This window comes from Megalops cyprinoides, chromosome 20, assembly GCF_013368585.1.
Source record: "Megalops cyprinoides isolate fMegCyp1 chromosome 20, fMegCyp1.pri, whole genome shotgun sequence".
Lineage (NCBI taxonomy): Eukaryota > Metazoa > Chordata > Actinopteri > Elopiformes > Megalopidae > Megalops > Megalops cyprinoides.
Genome location: NC_050602.1, coordinates 2,485,106 through 2,502,635, shown reverse-complemented (window position 1 = coordinate 2,502,635; position 17,530 = coordinate 2,485,106). Strand labels below are relative to the sequence as shown.

Genomic DNA, 17,530 nt, shown 5'->3' with positions numbered 1-17,530 from the left:
ACATTTGCCCGGTAATGGTGCATTTACATATGCAATGACCTACATTTGCATGTCAGATTGCACGCTGTCCGGCTTTATTAGTGCTGGGGCACCCCCCCCACACACACACAACACCCCCCCAGCCCCCGCGCTGGGCGACCTCGGTGGCGGCAGGCGGCCAGGGGTGCCAGAGGGCGGCGGCTTTTTTGGCAGCCGAGGGGACGGCCTGCCAGTGAGGATTAGTGCTCGGCCGACCCGCGCATTAGGCACTTCATTAGAGCTAATCTGTTTAACAGTGGGCAGTGGATGTAAACTTCACAGCCCGTATGCACTGATGCTTTCGCCCCCTGGCCTTCCTTCAGAAGGCAGAGCGGCTGACTGACACGGCCTGTCTCGCCATCCACTGCTTCTGTCTTTGTCGCATGATGACACACATGGGGGGGGTGGGGGGGCAGGGGGTGGGGGGTGGCTTAGAGGCCCATCCTTGGCTGACACTGTGCCACTTGGAGACATGGTACGGTCGGTGGAGTTCGCAGCCAACAGGGAAAACGAGGGCCTTCGTCCACTCTGCAGGACAAATAAAGACCGCCTAGTCAGGAAATAGAGGAAATTATTGGAATACCGACAAAAAATTCCTAAAAACAAACAGTTTCACAAGGAGAAATAAAACTTTATTTAAGGGTTTTCCTTCTAATGCGAAGTCCAGAATTACTTTCATCTTTCATTTGATGTTGTCGAGTAGCATTTGATGCAAGGCATTGTGGGGACAGCTAGAAGGGACAGGGTGTCATGAGAAGGGTCAGAAGGGTGTACAGGCCATTGGTGACAAGGTTGGAAATGGACATTACAGCCCCATCGGCTGGATGAGGGAAATGCAAGGTGAGGGGGTGGGACGAGCAGCAGGACAGATGATTATGTGTGATCTTACAGCTTAACACTGCCGGAGGCTGACAAGGAAAGGACATCATTGGCCCAAGTGTCAGCACAAATACACTGCAACATTACCGCAACATCAGCCCAGCATCAGCGCAAACACACACCACAGCGTTACCACAACATCAGCCCAGCATCAGCCCAAATACACACCACAGCGTTACCGCAAAATCAGCACAGCATCAGCCCAAATACACACCACAGTGTTACCGCAACATCAGCCCGGCATTACTGCAACATCAGCATAACATCAGCACAAACACACACCACAGCTTTACTGCAACATCAGCCCAGCATTACTGCAACATCAGCACAACATCAGCCCAAACACACACCACAGTGTTACTGCAACATCAGCCCAGCATCAGCCCAACACACACCAAAGCACTATCACAACATCAGCCCAAAAACACACCAAAGCACTATCACAACATAAGCCTAAATACACAAAAGCATTAACACAACATTACATTATTGACATTTAGTAGATGCTCTGATCCAGAGCAACGTACACAGATTGTAACTTTCTGGATAGTTACTGAGGCAACTGCAGGTTAAACACCCTTCCCAAGGGTACAACAGCAGGGCCCCAGTGGGGAATTGAACCAGCTACCTTTTGGTTACAAGCCCTGCTCCTTACCTCTACACCACACTGCTGCCCCAACATGAGCCTAGCACTGGCATAAATACACACAGCAGAATTAACATATCAGACCAGAGTCAGCACAAACATACACTGCACACTACAGTACAAGTACAACAAGACAAGCATGGGTTCATGCATGTACTACATAGAGGATACACTAAAATTGTATTTTCATGTATATTCTGCAACATATGTGTAATGATTAGAAATATAAATATTCTAGGAAATTCACAAAATTCACAAAAATCAACAAACACAGCAATAATTATTCAACTGGAGAGTAATAATGTTGTGATTTGGGAAAGGAAAAAAAAACCTCTTCAGTGTGTCTGGTCTTGAAAAGCTAGTAAAAATGACAAAGTGCCGAACAGTTCGATCTCCATCTCTTGAGCGTGTTGAACATACCACACTCCTTTAGGGAGGTATTCCAAGCATTGTGTGAGACAATGACTTCCTCTGCGGTTCTGTCGGATCGGGTTTCCAGTGGACGCTCAGCTGCTGCGGCAGCCAGCTGTTCTGACACCATACCCCCCCCACACACACACACACACACACACACACACACTGCTGCGTGAATCACTGCGGATAGGCTGTTCTGGCAATCTCCACTGCCTGGAATTTCTGAGCCGTTCCCTACACATTTTCCACAGACGTGTCAACTTTTCCATCAAAACAAGGCCGATATTTCCCTCTGCCTCTCCCGATCTTCTGTTTGCTCCTCCAGCAGGCTGGGTGGTTTGGGCTACCTTTTCTTCACACAGTGTTGACAGGTTGAGTGCAGTCACAGGTGAAAAGGGCCGGCAGTGTGGTGCAGCAGTAGCGGAGCAAGGCTCAGAAGCTGAAGGTTGTCAGTTTGACCCCCCCCCCAAGGTGGGACAACTGCTGTAAATACCCAGCTGTGATAACATTCAAAAACTGTGAGTGGCTCTGGATAAGAGCCTCTGCTAAGCAGGAAAAAACTAATTAAAAATGCAATGGATAAAAACTTTAGGCACTCTACAGTCATGCATTGATTATTCTTTGACATGGCATGTGCTCATAAAACAAAACTAAAAAATAATCCTCTGCAGAAGACTGCCAGTACACTTTGATTTTAGGCCCTTGTAAAGAATGTTCCAACTAAAGAATTTGTATTTCTTTAATATTAGCATTTTTTGGTAAAAGCACTTGTTTCGGGCACAGGCTAAACCCTACTGTCCAGGTTTAAAACTGGTGTCATTTGCCATTAGTGACTTGCCACATTGGTAGAACAAACTGGCATCCCTCAACTTGGGATGTGGATGTGTACATCGACCTGGTCTGCTCTCAACACCCTGTGGCTTAACTGGGCACCTACGAGTTACTTCAGATAGCGTCATGGGATGGCACTTGCCTCCCGTTATTATGAAACATGTATTGTGAAAAACAGTGCATATTGGTGGCACACATCTCACCCTGCACTCCCTACTGGACTGGACACACATACACACGGACACATGCATGCACACACATGTACACAATATGTGTACATGTCTCACTTCAGTACCTATTCAGTACCTATTGTGAGCTCCTCTCACAATTTAACCCACGAGTATGGACTCTCTTTGAAGCGTATGGATTGTTTCTCCTGTTATGACTTCAATCAATGCATGCAGAAGATCAATAGTTAGATGCAACAGACTGCTAGTCAAGTCCAGCACAGACATGCTTTATACAGGGATCTGGCTGCCAAAACCTGAATGCATACAATCAATTCAGAGTTCAGAATCGCACTCCTCTGCTTGCGGTTGTACTGCAGCAGAACGTACACAAACAACTGCAAAAACTCCTTCAATAGATGATGTTTAGTCCAGTAACTTGCTGAATTCAAATGGTTTGTTCCTTTTCAGGTAAACTCCTTGGAAAAACATATTTGTTTTTTCCTGAACTTACTTGGTTACTAATGAAATTGGCATAAAAACAGATGCACAAAACTGGATTACATGAGATACCAAGATGATTAGCGATTCCAGCATGTCCATCCATCCTGCTGTTAAACCCATTACAATATATCCATTTACCAGAAACATGGACAACAATATTGAGAATCAAGCTCAAAGACTAAGCGCAACACTTCATAGAGAAGTGTAAAAATATGCCAAGAATCTGTAATTAATTAATCTTTTCTCCTCCTTGCTTACTTCCTGCCACTGCAGGTGAGTCAAACACATGGCAAACACACCAGACCAACACAGCATCAGGATCACCGCAATGCATGATGAGAAATCACATTATCACCTCACACTCAACACCTGGATAGGACTGTGGTGTACAGAAAACACAGCGTGGCTAACATCTGTGCTGTTATATGAGTGTGGTTATAATGACAGGAGCACGCGTACTGGGAAAGCCACAACCTCTATGACTGACAGACAGGCAGTGTCAAAATTTAGAGTGGGCAAAACCAGAGAGTGGGGGGGTCCATAGAGGAGAGACCTGGCGAGGCATTCAAATTAAAGTTCAAGCAAAAATCATTAAAAATGTTAAAATAGCAATATCTCTATTCAGACCTTAAGGAAAAACTCTTCAATGATCCAAAGTGCTGTCTGAGAATTACATTAACAGAATATAGCTGCAAGCAGCGGTTACGGGGTGCAAGCAGATCAGCCGAAAATTGAATGGGTGATGGCTGCCATTGTTTCTGAGTCATCAACTTGTCTTTGAAGACATTATTAGGAGTATACAAAATGTTAACTTTATTAGGGAATTGGGTTAGGAGATATGGTCATTTCTTTGACATAGTGCCACACATTCATGGATTTACACCAAACTTGATCACCTTAAGCTTACTGTTCTATAGATATCAGTTCTCATGTAAATGTGACAGGTAATGTAAATGTTAAACAGGCACATTTTTTACCATTGTGAAATACATGCATTATATACAAGAATGTTTGCCATTAGAAGAACCCAAATGATTTTGCCATCTCAGGTCAGTGAAAGTCGACCTGAGACTAGGTGTCTGGGTCAATGAATGTTGATCTGGGTGTAACCGTCTGGAATGTAACAAAGTGTAGTTTTTTACTGGGGGAGTAGTGAAAAGTGTGTTTGCCATGTAAATTTCATACAGATTGTTATTTGACACATCCAAAACAATCCTGCAAAGTTTCATGATGATAGGTCATAGTTAAGTCAGTTCAAGGGCTGCTGAAATTTGATTGGCTGATGGCGGCCATCTTGTTTGAGCTATTAATTTGTCCTTATAGACTTTATTAGGACCTTTGACCAAGACACAGCATGCAAAATTTGAATTTGATCGAGCAAGTGCTTTAGGAGTTATTACCATTTGTTTGCTATAGTGCCACCTATGGATGGATTTACACCAAATTTGGTAGGCTTGAGTCTAATGGCCTGTACATGAAGGTTCTAAGTTTGGTGATGATTGGACATTGCATTTAGGAGTTATAGCTCATTATATCAATAGAGGCCACATCCACAAAATTCATTGGTTTACTGTGGCTACGTTTTTAAACGTAGCAACTTTCTTTATACTGGGTTTAAAGATATTGGTCTGAAGATGCTATGTACAAAATTTCATGCAAATTAGGCAAACGACTTAGGAGGAGATAGATTTTAAAGGTTTTTACAAACAATTCAAAATTGCAGAAATCCAATATGGCGCATCATTTTGGTCCAGAGTTCGGTTCCAGAGTTATAGGCCAAAAAGTGTTGCGACTTCCAATAGAGCCACCATGTCGCCAATCAGGGTAATTTTTTTACCTTAGTAGTAGGTGACCATAGTACGGTGGCCCTGAAGTGCAAAACACAACAGCAAATCAAAAATCACAACCGCAAATAGAGAAAAAAAAAAACACAACAGCAAAATAAACATCACAACGGCAAATCACTAAACACAACAGCAAATCAATAATCACAACAGCAAATCAAAAATCAAAACGGCAAATAAAAAATCACTACAGCAAATCAAAAACCACAACAGCAAATCATTAAACACGGCAACCTTTACTATCTAAAGAACCATTTTTGGCCAGAAAGAAAAAAAAATCTGTCTGGAGCCGCAAAAAATAGCCTATTTGAGCCGTTTAAATGCAGGTAGCCTACCACAGCGTATCAGTCTAAAGTAGCCTATCAACATTGCTAATAGGTCTAAATAAGCATTCAATCATGTTTTACCACAAGGTGGCTGCGGTAGGCTATTTATTATTATTTGGTACTTTAACTTTGCATTTCCTATATTTACAAACATTGCGGCGCGTGAGCATTAGCTGGTGGGAGAAAGCCACCAGGCAGTAGCCTAACCAGTACCAACAGAAAATTGACCATTCTCAACAGTGTGTTTTATTGTGTTATCATGTAATCTTACATTTTATAATTTTTACATGATCTATCAGATGTATATTAAATAATATCTGTCTACAGTAACGATTCTGTGCGCCTACAATTAAAATTGTAAAGGTAACATGTCCAATTCGGGGAAGACCATATGATTATATGGGGAATCTGCAGGCTAGTAATGTTACCTACAGTTACCAGCTAGGTAGCAGTTTAGCCACATATCAACGGATCCCCAGTAGCCTAACAGTAATAGCGAAGAGTTGTGCTGTCAGGTGTAATTTAATAAAAAACGAAATCCCAATGTGAAGTTTTATGTTTTATCTAAGGCACTTAGATGATCAAAAAGTTAATTTACCTCGAAACTAGCCAAGACGGTCAGTTTCTTTATGGGGTGCTGGTGCTGGTGAGAATATATTTGGTAGTATGTGACTGCTACAATGCAAAAAAAAAAATTATACCGACATTATACAAACATGGTAAAGTTATTTAATAACATTGAGAAAGTCGTGAATTTTGCATGCAAGTCACCTTCTGCCACCAGCCCCCTGTGTGACGACACGGAAGTATTTGTCTATTGTGCAAGACTTCAGGAAACACCAAAAGCATACGGTTGTTGTTCTTTGTTTACCGTAGTGTGTGTTCGTGTGTTCATGCGTTATTTTATCGTTTTCGAAACGAATATCACGCAACAAATTTTTAACATTGGATAATGCAAGGATGACTTTAGGCCTACAACAATGATACCAAAAGGTAAAAAAATGTTATTCACTTCCATATTTTTTGACAAAGCTACGGAGCCACTTGAAAAGAGCCGCATGAGTGTTTGAATTATATGAAGTTCATCAAAATATCAGGTTCCCATTCCCCTGAGTATCCGTTCTCAAATGTTTTACTGTTAGTTTCTAATCTGTTTGTGTTGTAATGTCCTCTTCTGGTGTGGTGGAAAATTTTTGATAAAGTGTATACCCCATATGTAAATTATGAGTATTGCCACTCCCCCCCCCCCCCCCCCCCCCAGAGAAAAGCGGAGCTTGCGTGGTACGATTAAGCTTGTTACATGGTGGAAATAAGTTATTGCCAGCAAACACCATAAGCATTGCCAACAGATGTTAGCTTTTGATTTTAACCACAGTTATTGACATATTAACTGAAGTTATTGATATATTACATTAGCTATTTATTTTATCTTTACTGTACATGTGGAGGTCTGGAAGTGTATAAGGAAACCAGACAATCTAATATGTTAGCCTTAAATAATATGTATTCTATTATACTTTGTATAGTGGAAAATATTGTTTACATTAAGCACTACTACTGAAAAGTAATATGATGTGATTCTATGCCTAAATAATGCTGGGGGTTACCCTAGGTCATAAACATTGCATGTAGGCCATTGTAAGACACCGCTAGGGGGGTGACCTTGGAGAAGGAACACTGCCTTCAGCATTGGCCCTCCTTGGAAGTCACCCCAGAACCTTCGTGCACTATGTTGCTGTTCTATAGTCATGCCAACTTCTATTGGTTCATGGTCTACGCTTATTGTATCTTCTCTCCCTTCACTTCTCCTATTGGTTTACGGTCTACGCTTATTGTATCCTTTTTCTCTGACTCATAGTCATGCCACCTTCGCTTATTGTATCTTCTCCCCCTGACATGTCCCTACAGTGTGTCAGCATGTTTTTGCCTCCTTTTAACATATGCATCCCATTTTAGTTTTATATTTTCTTTTAGGAGTCAAACAGCTAGAAAATAAGAGCTGATTGCCTGCTTTGGCCTAGCTGACATCTACTGGCAAATGCTTGCGAACTGTATGTGGATTTACTGCAGTTTGTCATAGTTGCCCATCATAGTAGTGCTGAGCCAACGGCCCCCCTTTGCGGGGTTTAATTCTTCTTTGTCTTGTTCCTGTGGCCCGTCTTCTGGGCCATGTCCAGACGGGGCCTAGTTCTTACATTAACCCTTTCCTTTAAGGCCTAACCTTGTAGCTTATGGCACATAGATATCTGTGTGCCTTCTTACAGTCTGCAGCACCACGGTCTGGCTAACTGAGTTACTTAACCTTTTTACTATTTAAATGTGGGCCTGGAAATAATGGTAATATTCCAGGCATATATGCTGTGTATTATTTAATTATGTTTAAAAATCATATAGGTGTGGAGTGGAAATAATGGGAAATTTCAGAAGTGTTATGTTTAAAAATAATATACAATTAATGTCTATGGAGTTTATGGGACTTTCCAGGTGGGGTAAATGTAACAGCTTAAAAATTAAATAATGGTGTATTAAAATGGAAAATGGGATGATCTTGAAGGAGGAGCCTGGGAGGAGTTGGAAGTTGTGGTCTGGGATAGGAGGAGTGAGAAAAGGCATAAAGGATGGATGTAGGCTGAGGGGAAGGCGGAGTGATTGGGGAGTGTTTGTGAATGTATACACACCGCAGATACACCTGTTGCTCCGCGGACCAACCCGGTTTACTGTATGTGATTGATCACCATATGCAATAAACCAAACAACCATGATTACATCAGACTCTGTGAGGACTTATTATTTTCCGGAAGGCATCAAAATGTGGAGGAAGACCCTCGGTCCATTTGGCCCAGACCAGGGGGATATCCACCACACTGGCACGAGCTGGTTACCAGCGAGTTGGTTGTCAAGTGCATTGGTTACTTCACATCTCGTTCCTTCTTCTTACGTTAGCGACCAGTGTGAAACCAGAGACTCCTTACTGACATATTATTCGCTCATGTCACGCTGCAGCGAGAACGAGGCAGAGGTAGTAGCTGTGACGTCACGTTCTGTTACATTGCATGGAGTACAATGTAAACGTACAGTTTCAGTGTCAACAACGTAAAGATGGCTTGGACAACGAGCTTTGAGTCTCTACCACCATTCACAATGACTGATGTTGAGAAGTGGGCTGAAGAAGGGAATCGTATCCCAAGATCAGTATTACTGAAAGGTTACAGCAAGTGGATAGAGGGCTACATCAATGATATAGAAGGTAAGTAAACAATCGGTGCGCTAGCTTAGTAAACGTCAAAATACTGGTAGCGTGAAGAGCTAACTTCAGTCGTAGCCTAATATATACTTCCGTGAAGACATGAAATATGATGTAGGCCTATGTTTTATGTAACGTTACATTATGTTTAAATGTGTTCAGTGCTCATCCTTATTATCTTCATCATGCTTATACACATAAAAATACATAATGTCAGATGATGATTGCCTCTGGTGGTGCTGAATTATCCTTCTGGTTTTCGGGTGACACCATGAAAACACAGTCGGCACACTCCCACTCTTAAGTTTCTTTAAACCGGTGAGCGACCTGACTCTACAGTCATCAGTAAAGTGTTTGGAGCACACTCTTGTGTTGTCCGTAATCTGAGATGAGAGATGTATTATCAGTATTAGCACGTAAAATAGTTCACTTTTATTTATTTACTTGCAAAGGTAACTTTCCACGTTAGCTAACGTTATAACTAAGTTTGCTGCACTCGATGGTGCTTCGGCATCTATCGACCCCACACATTAGCCAACACTGAAAGGTAACGCTATCTTATCTCGTTGCATTACTTCATAGTTAATGGTCCAACATCACACCTTATTTTGACAATCCACTGCCGACAGGTGTCCTTGTCTTTTGGGAAACGATAAAAAGACAGCTCTGGATTGCGTCTTTGGTAAGAATGGCAGCCTGGCACACAGCAGTAAGCCATGGCTTGTCAATCACTCGCTTCACTCACTGCAACTTTCCGACGAACTTCCTTGTTCCTACAACCTCAGCCTCGTTTTCGCGCATAAAATTTTCAAAATGGCCGCCACGTCACATGAGCGAATTGACAGCCTACTTGTGCTGTTTATTTGCCAGCGACGAGTGTGTGCTAATAAAACACGCGCTGTGAACCCAACCCATCCTGTCTGCCTGTGGTTCCTGCGAGAGTAGCGTCGGTCGGGAACGAGGGGTCACATAAATACACATCAATAAAGCTCTGTAATGATTTCATCATCCAATGGTTCATTGTCATGATAGTTTAATATTCATTCATGTTTCATATGTGCATGTTCTCTTTGGTATAGTGTCCGACGTAGTAGACGGTAGTGTCGTAACACGAGCACGGTGCTACAGGTCACTTAAAAATAATGAGGAGCCACACAAACTGGAGGTCTAGTGAAGATAACATTGTTAAGGGGCAAAAGGAGCAAGAGCGCTAAGTAAATTATTGTTTGCATCGGTCTGTTGAAGGAGATGCTTTGGCTAGCAATGCTACCAACATCAACGTTTTCTCGACCACAGCAAGGTTTGACTCGACGAACATTAAAGCCCAGTCTTTGTCGATCTGTCATAAGCTTGACTTCCTGGCTGTTTAGACCAGTAGTTGTTGTAAACAGGTCGTCGCTGCGAAAGTGCATGCTACAAACAACTGTGTCATCACAGACGTTAAACAGCTCTTCATGGCTTGAATCCATTCTCTTGCCAGTGGTGTACTGGCCATTGGGCATACCGGGACAAATCTCAGTCGGCCGGTTGACCATCAAAAAATCCAGTAAGTTTTTTTTTTTTTTTTTTTTTTTTTAATCGGCCCTCTCTGTGCGCCTGTCATCTGATGAAATGGTTCAATTGGGAGGACTGACAAATTAACGTTTATGTCAATAACAAGATACCATAATTTCATGAATGCATTCACTGTTAAGGCATGTTAAACAGCAGTTTTCAATGACACACGTTCGTATGTAATCATTTACTTTGACACTGACAAAGTTACGTCACCATTAGTTCAAACAGAGCTTGGTTGCGTAAGGTTACCAACAACGCGGTCATCTGTCCTAAGTAAAATATTGCATCATCACCGCTGTTTTTTTTAATTAACGCTAAATAAAACGACAAAAGATTCCAATGTTAGCTGTGTGCCGTTATCAAGGCAAGCAAGCTAGCTAGCTAGCTGCATTAAACATGATAATATAAAACTTGCTACGTGACGTATAATCAGAATAATATAATCGTTTGTAAAGTCCATGCACATTAATTAAGAGGTAGTCTCAGTTGTAGACAGAAATTCAGAATCGTAGCCAAATTTATACTTTAATTCCTTAGCACCCCACCCCCCCGCCCCGATTCGCCAGTAACAGGGAAGATGGCTAACCGGAAGTAAAGATACCCCCTGTTGGCTCAGACCAGAAGGTCCGCCATGTTTACATGAAAAAGGCCCATTAGATGAATTTTCTCTCCCGCTATATGCCTCTGTCCAATCAGTGACGTTCTTGGGAGGAGACAAATGCCATTTCCGATAGAAATTAATTTCCGGTAGAAATTAATTGTGTTGTGTTCAATGATTTGCCGTTGTGATTTTTGATTTGCTGTTGTGTTTCGTTATTTTGCTATTGTGATTTTTATTTTGCTGTTGTGATTTTTGATTTGCTGTTGTGTTTTGCACTTCAGGGCCACCGCACCATAGGAATCTATCTACCAAATTTGGTAGCTCTAGCATCTATAGTTTTTGCTGTGCAAACACTTTGAGGGCAGAAAAAAATAAAAATCAGAACGAACACAATAGGGTTCCAGCAGCTTTGCTGCTTGGACCCCTAAAAATGCATGATATGTTGAAATTCATTATTCAAAATAAAGGCCAGCGCTCACTGGATTTAAACGACAGTAAACAGAGGCCAAGTGACCTCACACTGTACCTGTGGCTGAAAGACTGGAACAGGTACATGGGGGCCTGGTGGCTGGGTATCCATGGCCACAGGAGCTCGATCCCTTTAACCTGGCAAAAGAGAAAACATTTCTAAATGAACTACATTTCCCACAATGCAAGTGTATGCTGGAAAAATAACTTTGAGGCCTGTATTGCTACTGACAAATCTTCCTTGGCTTTTCTGATTTTCATAGTCTGTGGATTGGCGCTGATATGATGGGCACAGCAAACGGAACATGCTGTCTGGATGATATGAAGATGTGTGTGAATGCAACCAATGTCTCCAACCACCACACAACCCCACAATATTATCACCTATTCAGTCATGAACTTAAGCAAAACTGAGCCTACCTTTCGTATCCTGTTATTTACAGATCATTTTATTTGTTTCAGCTGCTGCAGTAAGCAATAAAATAATCAGAGTTTTGCTGTTCTGTTATTTAAATTTCAGGACAAGAGTCCAGGCTCCAGTATGACCGCTGCTGGAATGTCAAGGGAGGGAGTTTTGCTGTGTCGATGGGGCTGGCACCTGACACCCCTGTGCCGACATGGGGAACCGCACACCTGAAAGCAGTGCTTCAAAGCACAAATCTTTTGAGTCTGTCGTTTCTGCATTAGCTTCAGTTAAAGAAAGTGCGTTGTTCACATTCCCACAAGGCCACTTCCCAACACGAGAAAACCATGAAGCCCTCGCGTTCCTGCTCCAGTGAGCGCAGTGTGCTGACGTGATCTAAAAATACCAACCTAATAATGAACAAAAAAACAGTGGAAAAACAAATGAGTAGACTGATATGACAGAGTGCATGCAGCAAAGCCAGGATATGCTTTTCCAAATGGCACCAGCATGTATTGAGATTTGCATTTTACAGACTCCGCCTGCCGCTGTGTGGGCACTGTTACAGGCTGAAACACCTTCCACTGCTGTATGCAGATGCAAATACATATATCAAAATGCAAAATTCAAAAATACTAATTCACAAAAAATGCTATTGTCATTGTGTCATAATAACACACCTCTTCAACTGTCTATCTCAGACTGTGAGAGGAGAATGCATTTTTCAAGATACTCAAAGCCCTCTGAGACCAAGATGTGGGTGAAACCTGAGTCCATAGTAACACACTTAATTTGGTTTGGTCATAAGGTACTGTCATCAATTGTACACAAATGTGTATTATTATTATTAAACCATTTGGGTTTTTGTTGTTTTTCAGGCTGAGAAAACTGTAATGAAAATTCATATTGCATCATGAGTATTGGGAATCTTACATTCTACTTACTTTTCACAGCATTCAAACAGCATCTGCAGTTAAAGTTACCCACTAGTTCTCAAATAAATAATATAAAAAAAACTGGAGAACCTACTATCAACACTACCTTACATCCTAGTTGTCAGTAACATTGATTAATTTACATTCTGTGCAAATTAACACATCTACAAATACATTTTAGAAAGCTTGCAATTGGTTAAGAGCCAGAGGCAAATCTAGTGACACTGCACCTTCAACAGTTAGAAAAATGAAGGCAAAACCATCTCAAAACACATTTTCCCCTGAAATTTGTTGCTTTCAGGCAAAACCAAACTAAATTCACTAAATAAATGTGAAAATGTGGCCTTCCTCCGAGGCCTTGTAATGGCACTTGATTATATTAAGCTAATTACAGGGCAATCGCCCCCAGTAGCACTTACATCCACTTCAGTTCCCACTATTTCAGATACAAGCTGGAATCCATGGCTCCCTTGTTCATCTGGGGGCCCTGGATACACATCTACAGCTAACACTAATCACATTTCTTTACACCTGCGCTAACAGGATCAGTTAGGGATGCCTGTGCCAGTCAACATGGGACTGATGTAGATGGAGAAATCACATTACTAGAGCACGCTCTTTCAACGTGAACACAGCCTACCCACCCGAATCAACAGACACCATGTTCTACTTCAGAACTGGCTGCAGATTATATGGCTTCCTACAAGCTTTTTTCCTCAGCTTGTCCAACCCTCTCACGGCAACAACATGCAGTGTCTGCCTGAAACGGCTTAGGACAGGGAGGCCTCTGAACTTGAAAACTAATCATGGGCACAAACTGTGTAATGGAAACACATTATGAAATTGCGACAGAGATGGCCACGCACAACAGTGGCTGGTGTTATTTCACAACACAGTAGGCCTTGGATACTCCTTCCTGCTGGCCTCCTCTTCAACAGCTGTGCAGTGCAGTACACCTATTAACACATGACCCAAAGTCAAGCATGAAACTGGGCAGGCTGTACACACTTCCTAAGGGGACCAAAAAGGCAGCCATTTCATCCTCACATCACCGCCAAATTCCAGTCTTCTGCATTCTGTGGGGGAGAGAAACAGCCAATCGAGGTGCAGGATCCAAGCACACACGGTTGGTAGTTATCCCAGATTAAAATGCAGCAGTAGCTGCTGCATGCCATCAGAAGGAGTTCCAAGATCAAGAACGGTTGACCTCAATGCAGAAAGTTTAGGTCTCACCTTCTGAGCCAGACTGTGACAAAAACAAATCTTTTCGGCTCTGATTAAGAGCTTGGCAATTCAAAGCCAACTTTGAGTCTCCAAACGCAGCAGTAGAAAGGGCCCTGATTACAAGAAATGGAGGAACCTTTGAGAGACCGACCACTGATTGATCATTCCCTTGGTGCCTTTGAAGCCCAAACTCCTAATGATGTACGCTTGGTCAATTAGGAGGAAGCCGAAAGGGCCACTGTCTCAAATTTATTTTAATCACCACTAAAAGTGATTAAAAGTGCCAGCAAAAAAAAAGATTGTTCTACACTCAAAAAAGTGAACTTTGTGAGTTGTTGAATTAAATAAATGTACCTATACCCAATTTACTTAATATATCTGTGTTAGCTTTTTAAACCTAGTCCACTTTAGTAGGTTTAACTTAAACTGAAGACTTGTTAAAGCCACAAAAGCCACTTGATTTGATACAATGCAACAGTGCTGAGTGAATCGCACAATCAAAACGGTACATTAAGAATGTCCTAGATGAGTTCCCATAGGACAGATGTTGCGCATGCTCAGAAGCTCACTCCATGAATGTGGAATGACTATGGATGCATGACGGAAAAGAGAGTGGCGCGAACATGCACCTACAAAGTGTAACATGATGTACCATTTTAGCTTGTATACAATTTTGCACTTCATGTTAAGATAATACTTTAACTTGGGCCTTGTCAATATTGCAGCGAGCCGGGAGTTACTGGCAGAGCATTACCCATAATGCCTAGCACGCACCATTTACAGTTTTGTTGTTGAATAACTGCCTAGTTATGTGTTTTAATCATCGTTTATATTGGTTATCTTAGTTTATCTTGGTTTGTGTTGCTGTTTGTTGACTTCTCTTCCCCTTTCCCCTTTGTTGTTTGAAAAATAAATGCTTGTCCATGTGCTGTCTTGTTAAAGACAGAACAGAGTGCCTAAAAAGCAAAAGTTCAATGCATGCCTCATCCTTCCACGCAATAGAACCCAAGCTCGCCACAATATGTTATAACCAAGATGACTGAGAACTTTTGTCATCTACAGTTTTTCCAACTTAAAGGAGGCACAGATTGACTTACAGCAGAACTGATAAAGCAGTACTTTTAAGATTAGTTTACTGCTTATGGAAATCTGGCTATGCTGTCCAGTGCGTGTTTATTCATTGAATAAACTTTGTCAAGTGAAACCAAAATGTTTGCTTTACTTGAAAGCGAGCACATCAATTTAGTTGAACTTAAAAATGTCATTTAAATTGAAATTGATCATAATACTTAAGTGCTGTGTGAGCATTTTGTTATATCCAAACTAACAAAATGTTTTAATCATTACTTAACTCACCAGTGTTAGATTAATTGAAGTCACTTTAGTTGTTTTTACTAAATAATACCATTTGGATGCTACTCAACTCAGTTTATTGGAAATTGTTGACATAAATGGATTAAGTAAATCCAACAAATTATTTTTTGAGTGTGTCTGAAACCATTCAAAATAACATCGAAGAAGACCCACCATCTCATTTCAATGTTTTCTTTTAAACCATTAAATAGAATCATATATCTACCTTAATAGCTTCTCACCTAATAGTTATTAACCTGCCATCTTCTAAGACAGTACATTTTATATTGAAAGCTGACTGACAGCTTTTCCACCATTTCAGAGTCTGCTGTTTCTGATGATCATTTCAAGTTTTCAAATATACTGAACCTGACTATTAAGCTGAGAAAAAATATTTTTCCTAGCATCTTCATAAATACAGTTGTGTTTCTTCTACCATGAATTGAGTGCAAAATCACTTTGGTGTCCCATCCCTATAGTGAAAATAACAGATACAACAGGCGAAAAGAACAAATGTGAAAATGGCGCAGCATTTCTGCCAAGAAAAAGTGGTTGCCATCTATTTTCTTGTTCAATATATGGCAACTTCATTAGAAAGGCTCACAGACAGGGCTCGCCTGCGATTACGTACCCTTTCAGTTGAGTGGAAGCATTTCCGTGCTGTCGAAATGGCACAGAAGGATAAATTGCACATACTGGGGCCTGCCATCCTCGGCCATCAGAATGTCTCCCAAGCATGAAGAGTGTAGTTTTGCCCACGGCAAACTAACAGCCATGCCAAGGAAATCAAGCAGGAACACCCAAGAAATTCAGTGCATTACTTCTGCTTGATAACAGGGAAACTGTTACCCACCTATATTTAGAGGAAAAGGAAGGAACTTCCTTTTTTATAGATGAATGAAAATAAACAGAGCGTGAACATGTAAGGGGGGACATAATTTTTGGCAGAAAGAGTCAGCATTCATGAGCAACGGGAGGAGCAACTGCTCACAGAGGGGATAAGTTCATCTGCAGCACCAACCAGAAATCTCTTTGTAGGGTCAAGCTGTGCTGCTTAGAAAAGACAAGAAAAGAAAAGAAAAAAAAAACACAAATGTGTAGATGTGTTAGTACAAGACGAAGAGCGGCAGCCTTGATCATTTTGACCCTCGTTAGGCAGAGGAAATTAACCAATCTTCACCTAGCTATTTTTAAATTTATCTTCCAGATAGAACAGAGTGTATCTGCAAGTGTGCATGGATGGCCGTTAGAAAGTAAATTAAAGGAATTTGTTATTTAGCAAGCCCACTGACCACCCCAGTTTGCTTTATTGCATTATACCACTGTGGGACATGCAAGCAACTAGGCAATACTTACTTATCTTAATTGTTTTAAATGCCATCCTAAGGCATCTTAACAGCTCTTAACAAGCTCTTTTTTGGCAGGGAGAGAGGGGAGTACTGAACTGGATGACCACTTTAGACCTACTCAGTTATCAGTCTTCACAACATTTACATTGCTTCCTTTCATAGGGAAATGGCTGTGTTCAGTTCATTCTTAAAGAGGCAGGACTGAAAATCGTCATCACAAATCAGTGACTGTAAAACAAGAAAATCTCCATTTTAACAATCTGTACGGAAATCCACGTTTTGAAGGAGTAAAAAACAGGAGTAAAAAACTCCTGCCTCAGAGCAGGCAACAGGAGATATTTATGAAGCTTCATACTCCTAACTCTCAGATGGCTCTAGACTCCTAAAAGTAGATTTCAGTTGATTATGACATGTGAAGTGCCACAAATGAATGGCAGTGATGACATTTTTCACAGTTTGTCCTATGTTTAGAAGAGGCAATCGTTAATAGCAATTGTGTTGTCATGTTTCTGCAATTTGTGAACATGATCAAACATCTCATTAAAGAGCTCAACTGCAAGCAAATTAACATGGATGGTCAACTTGAAAGTGACATTTTAAATGGTTTTAGTTAATTAAATTAATACAATTTTCACCAAGACTATGTCATTTAATTTTTTCATCACACTTAATATTGCTTTAATTCCCAATTTTCTACAAGGATTATAGAAGTCTCACATATGCCAACATGAATCCAGCAGTCAGATATTGCACAGAATAGCACAAGC

The 17,530-nt window shown here is 41.2% G+C and overlaps 1 protein-coding gene across 1 annotated transcript in view; it reads right to left on the bottom strand.

Moving 5' to 3' along the window:
* The window catches only part of LOC118795525 (serine/threonine-protein kinase Nek7-like), a 64,614-nt gene that overhangs the window by 35,277 nt on the left and 11,807 nt on the right, over nucleotides 1-17,530 (bottom strand). The window contains exon 2 of the mRNA XM_036554074.1: nucleotides 11,558-11,637. Coding sequence (XP_036409967.1) covers nucleotides 11,558-11,611 — 54 coding nt within the window. The 5' untranslated portion in view covers nucleotides 11,612-11,637. The remainder of the gene's footprint in view (nucleotides 1-11,557; nucleotides 11,638-17,530) is intronic.